At 29.8% G+C, this 8,309-nt stretch overlaps 1 protein-coding gene across 2 annotated transcripts; it reads left to right on the forward strand.

Annotated features, from left to right (window-relative positions):
- On the forward strand, positions 1 to 4,055 carry LOC133831371 (protein cornichon homolog 1). 2 transcript variants are annotated; one of them, XM_062261636.1, is made up of 4 exons: positions 1 to 203; positions 807 to 988; positions 1,953 to 2,075; positions 2,207 to 2,568. In XM_062261636.1, the coding sequence occupies exons 1-4, from the start codon at positions 129 to 131 to the stop codon at positions 2,286 to 2,288; spliced, it is 462 nt and encodes a 153-aa protein (XP_062117620.1). In that variant the 5' UTR covers positions 1 to 128; the 3' UTR covers positions 2,289 to 2,568. The 2 variants fall into 2 exon arrangements, with proteins under 2 accessions (XP_062117620.1, XP_062117621.1); XM_062261637.1 differs by lacking the exon at positions 2,207 to 2,568 and adding an exon at positions 3,710 to 4,055 and having other exon boundaries at positions 6 to 203.
- Positions 4,056 to 8,309: the final 4,254 nt, after the last annotated feature.

The raw sequence follows: 8,309 nt of genomic DNA on the forward strand, positions 1-8,309 counted from the left end.
TAAAAGCGTCACCTTCTTCGTCAAGTTCGCAAGCAAGCGCCTTTACCCATAAATAAATTTAAGAATAATAATAATTAAAGTAAAATCTGGTACAAAAACCTTACTGTGATTTTCTTTAGTGGTCAAAGATGAGCTTGGATTTGATCTTTTGGGTACTCTGCTTTTTCTTTGATTTGGCTCTCCTCTCCTCCAATTTCTATCAGGTAAATCTTCTCCTTTGTTTTCTTTTTTCAATGATATCTTCTGTTAGGTTGCCCAGAAAATACTCAGGAATATGGTGTGAGTATGAATTTCGTTTGTATATATTTTTTATGTATCGTGTTGTTCCGTCAATGTTGGCGTGAAGAGTTTACACTGAACTCACTTAACGTTTCTGTTGGTGACCTTAATCGAGAATTTCTATATTTGAACTGAAAATTTAATCTATTGTTGTTCATTTTTGATATCTTGGAGTCAAAACAAAGGGAATAAATCACGACATGTATAAGAAATTTGGTAAAGTTTACAGAAGAAAATTGTATATTATGTAAAATGCAATGTATGTATTTACACGCACAGAAATTCATATATACTCTTCACATATATATTTATGAATTTTTATCTTTATTAATGTCTATCAAAACTTTGAAAAGAGACTAAATATCAGTTAATAATGAATATAAAGGCTTCCGTATTTTCAATTATGATGCTATTCTCTAAGCTTTATCTTTTAAAAGCATAGACACAGGTTTATACATGAATATTTAGAAATGAGTAACTTAATAATTTGTACTTACTACGTATCTGCCATTTTTTTTTTGGGGTAGCTGGTGATCTTATCAGACTTGGAGGCGGACTTTTTAAATCCTTATGAATCATCTTCTCGAATTAACTTCTTGATTGTCCCTGAATTTATTGTGCATGGAGTACTCTGCGCTCTTTTCCTCTTGACATGGCACTGGTTCTTGTTTCTCATCACCCTTCCCCTTGCTTGCTATAGTGCAATGTTGTAAGTATTTTTTCTTCTCAAATATACAATGTTGGTTATGAATAGATTATAGAGTGTTTGCATTGTTCTTTCATGTTTATTTTTTAAAACTTTAAAATCCTTTACATCTGCCGAAATTATAGTTTATTAGTTTTTACCCTTTTTGTTTTGAACAGTATAATTGGTTTAATGAATTTAGCCAATTGCCTTGTGGGGATCACAACTTTTCATGTCGGGATTTATTAGTCTTAGTTAAGGAAAAATTTAAATCCTATGTTGCCCAAAGAGCTGTATCCCATTCAAGAAGCTTGCTTGGGAGAAAAATATGTCATATGATATGAACATAAATTACAGGAATTTTTTCAATGATCAATAACTCAATGGATTTTTAAAAAGTTTTTGACAGCTATGCTGATTTCATATTCAATGCAATGCAGGAAAAAGATACTTACTATAGATGAGTTTATATTCTTATGCAGATGGAATTGATTGATGTGAATATCTGTTTATATTTGCATGTGTATTTTTTCGGGAATTTACTCATTTGATACCCTGTATTTTTGCAAAGTATTGTTTTGGTACCCTCTTTTTTCAATAATGCTTATGATACCCTATATTTTAAAATCATACATATTTAGTACCCTAGAATGAGATTTAATAAATAAAATTTTATCAATATGACAAAACTGCCATAAGTTATATGTAATTAAGTAATTAAATTTGAATTTGAAACTTATATAATTGAGAGCAGTTTGATTAATCTAGTACAATTTTAGTTTAGGGTGACAAATATGTACCATTTCAAAATATGAGATACTAAATATGTACAATTTCAAAATACAAGATATCAAATAAGCATTATTGTAAACATGGGTACCAAAATGATACTTTACAAAAACATAGGGTACCAAATAGTTACCTACCCGTATTTTTTCTCTATTCACATTTTCTCTTTACTATCGTAACCAAATGATTATTTATCCAGGTTTGTAAACAAAAAGCATCTCATTGATGTTACTGAAGTGTTTAGGGCATTAAGTGGTGAGAAGAAGTTTAGACTTGTCAAGCTCGGTTTCTATCTGTTTCTTCTCTTTATAATCATCTTCAGGTTTGTTCTTCCTTCTGCAAAAAATATATATCTGCTGAGCACTTTAAGTAGGATTTGTGTTTACTTCTTATTCTCTCTGTCTCTCTTGATTAGTTTATTTCTTCTAATGATAATTATTTTTTTTTCACTAGAGTTTTCAATGCTGGAAAAATGTCACTCTACAGATCTGAGTTTGGAGATTTAGATATTCGATCTTCTTATCTAGAATTTTAGTGTCTTAACTTTGTAATTCTTTGATTGTCTTTTTATAAATTATATCATTTAGAATTGGTTAGCTTGACACGGTGAACTAGTTTTCAACTTTGTATCTCTTCAAGGTTCAAGCAAATAATTTAAGCATGCTTGTACTCCAAGAAATGCACTTTGTTATTAGTTGGAAAAAAAAAAAGGAAAGTCGAATCTCCTTTGGCTTAGAAAAGCATATACCTAATGTAAGAGACACAAAGTTGATCAACTTCTCTATTCTAATGAATGTGTATACTTTATACTCTAATTTGTTTTCCTAACATGGCACTAAATGAATGTTAGCTGATCTTTTGTAAAAATCTAGCCCAACAAGCAAACCAGATTTACAAGAAAATAAAAGATTAGAACATAATATGAAGAAAATAGAGACTGCCCTTCTAGATTAAGAAATTAATATAGTCATCTATATTCTCAAAGTATAACATTACCAATAAGGAACTAGGTGTATTTAAAATACACCCTGCATGGTGGTTGACGAAATTAAAGTTGTCCAACTTTTTCACGACATCAGTTTCTGTTTTGTATCAAGAAAACTAGTTTCTGTTTAGTGAATTGTATTGGAGAGAGGATCTATTTACTTGTGCAGTGAGTATGCTTGATTGTTTACTCTGAAGTTAGTTAATTGTAATTCTCTAGTGGTAAAAGATAGCTAATTGTAGTACACTAGTGATATTTCATGTGTTGGAATCTTAGATAGTAATTGATGGAGATCAGAGATGCATGTATGCACCCGCCATATATATATAAGCAAAGTCTTCTATCTGCTGAGAACAAATAGTCAGATATTAAGAGGGTAGAGAAAAAGAGAAGGAAGGGGTGAGGAGTAATTATTTTCTGTAAATTTGCGTGAATTATATCTCAAATTTTGTTCTGAACAAAAGATCAAAGCCTAGGACATAAGATTTTAGAAGTTACTTTTGTTGTTTGAAACTGATATAGTGTAAGTCCAAGTGTAAATTAGACCATCTGGACTGAGTTTAATTTTGTTGATACAAATTTCATATAATAGATTTGGGCATGTGTTTTGGAACAAGAAATATACAAAACTGAACCAAAGGTTACATAATTGTTGAGAGGCGTTTAATGCCACCAAGGCTGTCAGGGGTAATAGTGAAATGCTAGGCAGAGTGTTTCCTCTTTTTCTTGCCAGTTACGATTTGTTTGCTTGGTATTTTTCTACGAAAAGAAAAATAACAGTTTCTTTGTTGATTTTTTTTTTTTTTTTTCTGGTTTTGAATCTCCCTTTTTTTCCTTTTCAATAAACAATTTCCAAATTTCTTAGAATAGCAATAAGCTTTCCACCTGTCTTTCCCTTCTAGTTTTTCCAATTTAGAAGCAATGTGGGTGATAGAAGCAATATTTTCTGATGATAACAAATCTCTTTGCAGGCTTATCTTATCTGCGTTCAACTCCTTAACTAGTGACGAACATACTGTGGATCTATTTTGATTAACCACTGCTCGAACTGTTTCATAGCAACTCATTGTAAGTTTGAGATTCTATTTTTTTTTTATTCTTAAATGTGTTTAAACTCTAGTTCATGGGGATATTTGCATTACAGCTCAGATTAGAAAAAGGTTTTAAGTAATCAAGGAGTTGGGCAAGTAGATATTGTTCAATAGCGGAAGTGTTCCCGTTGACAGAGTAGATATATATGTACTCAAGATTGAAAATTGAAAATGATTTTTGTTTCCAGTAGATTCATATTAATGGAATTAGTAACGCTCCTCTTCATTTTGTTTCCATACCAGTGGATTGACTGCTATAACATTGCTAATATATTGTAAATTTTTTATACTGATAAAGTCACTCTCAAACCTTGATAGTTGATTAGGGTTTGTGAGCACTTATTTGATGGAATGCTAGTTAATAAATATATATATTTTTAAAAAGAGTAATGGGTGGGAATTTCCCCTTTTTAGAGTCAATTTTGTATTTTTTTTAGGTTTTTTTTTTTTTGTTTTTCAAATCACATCAAAAATTTAAAATTTAAGTAATTTTTTTTAAAATAAGACAATGATTCATGATTGATTTAGTTGGACTTTTTTTCTTTTCTAATAAAATGTTTTGTAATGTTTCTATTTCAAACAATATAACCCAATAAATTCAGCAACGAAGAAATCAAAGAAGAAAGAATGTTGACTATGATCTAATAAGAGAGGTCGTTGCTGGAAAAAATAGGTAGATGATAGAAAAGAAAGCGTGCACCAAATAAGAGAGGTTTTTTGGGTTATGTGCAAGAGGAAGGATGTTTCTTCCATTTAGCGGGGCTGTACACAAATTTGACTTTTTTTTTTTAGAGAAATGCCTGTACCATAACCTGCTAATACCCAACCCTTGTCTTGTTATTGGTGCAAATGAATGGTGGATCTCAATATAATATTTTAAATTAAAATATGTGAGACTCACTAATAAGAAAAATGCTAAAGGGTACCACTGGTGTCTAACACCATAAGAAGGTGGCATACCGCTATTGGTACAATTTAATATCGAGTCTCACACATTTGAATTTAATAAGTATTATGAGATATTGCTAATCAACCAACCAATCATAAGGTGACACCTCATGTGGTGTTGGACACCTTAAGGTGCCAAATAGCAATTCTTTACACTACCGTGTTCTAAGATGTTAGCCGAAATGCAATACTCAAATATTTTGTGGTAATAATAGTTTAAAAATTATATATATATATATATATATAAATATTCATATAAATATTTACATGTTAATCTTCACAAAGGATGAGTGAAGGTTGAGCCTATAAAATCATGAAAGAAACGAGATAGCTTTTTTTTTTCTCCACTTGGTGTTTGACGTGATTCATTGTTTATACTAGTTTATGAAAATACAATCAAGCAAGCAACAGTCAGGATTACACCCAAACAAATATTTCTTCCCTTAAATCTATGTACTAAAAAGTAGAGGTGCACACAGGCGGGTTTTTGGTGCATCGGGTTCTGGTTTTGTAAGTTTCAGGTGGAAAAATAAGGTACCGAACCTGTTCTGAAGTTTTCGGGTTTCAGGTGTCGGTTTGGTCAGGTTGGGTTGGGTTGGTCTAAAAATAGGCTTTGGGTCGAAAATTGGCCTTGGTAAAAAAATTTCAAAAATACTATTTTTTTTATATATTTTTTAAATTTTTTGTACTTTTCACATGTTTTTTTTTAAAACTTTGTTGTTAGTTTGGTAATGTTGATTTTTTTACAAATTGGGCCTTGGTAAATTTTTTTGAAAAAGACATTAATCCCTAAAGTCTATTTTTTTGAAAAAAAATTATGTTCGGGTTGTAATCTGAACTCGTGTGTCCTTAGTTTCAAAACCCGAATTCGACTCGAACCATATCAGGTTCAGAGCGGATTTCACCTGAATCCGACAAGTTCTGCAAAAAATCGGGTTTTCGGGTTGCGGATCGGATATGTTTGTGAGTTTTCCGAGGACAAATGTTCACCCCTACAATGAATAATCTGGTTTGCGGGTTTTTCGGGGACAAAAGTGTAACATAGGAATAATGAGGATTTTGGCAATAAAAAGGGGTAAAGTTCAAACCACTAAGTATTGAGTTGGGCTTGTATAGATGGGCTTCATTAACATCACTTTACAAAGCCCAGGCCCATTAATATCATTGCAATGGGCCCACTTTATCTAGAAAAAAGGTCATCCTCAACCCGACAGACAACTTTGCAGAGGCGACATACTCTGGGTAGCTTGAGAACAGCATCGGCTTTCCTCTGTACAGCCGAAAGATGCAAATAATTGCCAAGTCGGCCCACTTGAAAAGATCATGAAATGGGCCCATAAGGCATAGTCGAGTTGAGGGGCCCATAAGGCAATGTTGAGTTGAGTTGAGTGGGCCCTACCTCTGATGGGAAAGTTTTAACCACTTGACAGTCACTACTACTACTACTACTCCTACTCTTATTGGGTCCATAACCATATAGCAATGTCGAGTCATTTTCTGGCCCAGTACATGGCTGGCCTGGCTGGAGTGGAGTTGTCTTCCCTGATTTTCTCCCAAAATCTGGGCCCAGCATTATTAAGGCTTGTTTTGAGGTAAAAGTCAGTGGTCATTATCATGTGGGGGCCCATCTGACAGCTGGACAACATCTAGGCGCTCACCCTCTGACGTGCCCTATTTTCAATGTAAGAGTGACCGTGGGAGTGGGAGAGTGCATTGTAGTTTTACCCTTTACCCTTCATTGCTACGTAAAACACCATTTACCAATTACCTTTTCACAAATTACTTTTAATGGATTGGAGTCAACGACCGATTAAAATTTGTTATTTTCTCATTTTGCATGAATGAATATCTCTTCTATATAATAAGTGTGTACATAACGGAAATTTTTGGTTTTAACGGTATTTTTTTTTTTTAATGTTAACTTTAACGGAATATTCATATATTTAACATAATATTCTTATATTTAATGGTAGTTTGTAAATACTTAAACTTAAATAAAATAAATAATTAAAATAGGATATTTTTGAGATATTTTACAATGATCATTTTTAAAAAATAATAAATAATTAAACAAATTAAAATATGATATTTTTTTAGATATTTTACAATGAAAATTATTTAAAAATAATAAATAATTAAACAAATTAAAATAAGATATTTTTGAGATATTTTAAAATGATAATTATTTTATAACTTAAATAAAATTTAATTAAACTTAAAGTCACCTATTAGAATAATATCATAGTAAATATATAATATAATCTACTATAAATTAGTAACAAATTGATTTTTTTTTTTAAAACTAGCAAGAAACTTAAATTTAAAATACATGTATAATATTTAATGTTATATTAAACATATAATATATAATTGTCACTCTCAAATTCAAAAACTAGAACAAACATAAACTTAAACAAAAATAAATAAATTATTTAATTAAAATATGATATTTATTTAAAATTTATATGACATTAATATAAATTTAATAAAAATAATTAATAAATTTTATAAATAAAATTAAGCAAACGTGGCATATTGCTTGTATCTAGTATTTAATACAAATTTGTTATTTTCTCATTTTGCATGTATGAATATATTTAATACATTTGTATTTTATATGAACTATTTTCTACCAGTGAGTTAGAGGTGATTGATGAAACAATCTGTTTGTGAAGTAGAATCCCACCAAATCTTCTCTCTTTGCTTTTAATTACAACTGAAAATGACTTTTAAATCTTATTATGGCCGCCTAGCATTAGGCCAAGATCAACAGAACGTCATTACGCGATTATATGCCGTGAGATTGCATATAAATCTCCAACCCGACTTCAACTAATACCTTATTTAGCTGTGTGTGAACAGTGCAGTGCACAGTATATGACAAAAGCTTTTTTTTTAATATACATATATATCATATCTTTTTTTTAAAAAATAAATATATTTATATTCTATATATATAAACATATAAGTATTATTTGGGTCTATATTTTATGTTGAGTTTTTTTAAATTATAAATATACATGTAATTTAATTTTCAAAATAAAATTTTAAATGCATTAATTGAACACTTGTGAGACGAATATAGTATCAGAAAATTAGTTTAATTTAATTAATATTTCAAGAGTGTGTTATGTTTTAGAGTTAATTGAATGTATTTTATTTTAGTAGTGTAATATTTAAATAGAAAAATGTAATGTGTTATTATAATTTGTCAAGTTTTAATATTTATGAAATAAGTTTCATATAATTAATAATAATATTTTTACTTAATTGATTAATTAAATAAATAAAGGATAAACTAATATAATAATAAAAAGAATATTCTATTTTATTAAAAAATAATATAATAATAAAGAATATATTTTTTGGTGTAATTTTTGGTATTATAGTTGGAATGGAAAAAAAATATGGTGCTAAGATTGTTTAACTTTAGTATTGATAGTTTCTTGTGATTTTACTCGGCAAATATCATTGAGATAAGTGTGTTTACAATTCTCATTTCTAAATTATGAGCAACATGTGATCATGTTAA

Source organism: Humulus lupulus, chromosome 4, assembly GCF_963169125.1.
Source record: "Humulus lupulus chromosome 4, drHumLupu1.1, whole genome shotgun sequence".
Classification (NCBI taxonomy): Eukaryota; Viridiplantae; Streptophyta; class Magnoliopsida; order Rosales; family Cannabaceae; genus Humulus; species Humulus lupulus.

Coding starts and splice junctions, on each gene's coding strand:
- LOC133831371 (XM_062261636.1), top strand. CDS start 129: ATGAGCTTGGATTTGATCTTTTGGGTACTCTGCTTTTTCTTTGATTTG. Junction 204..806: donor TCTCCTCCAATTTCTATCAG/GTAAATCTTCTC, acceptor TTTTTGGGGTAG/CTGGTGATCTTATCAGACTT. Junction 2,076..2,206: donor CTCTTTATAATCATCTTCAG/GTTTGTTCTTCC, acceptor TTTTTTCACTAG/AGTTTTCAATGCTGGAAAAA.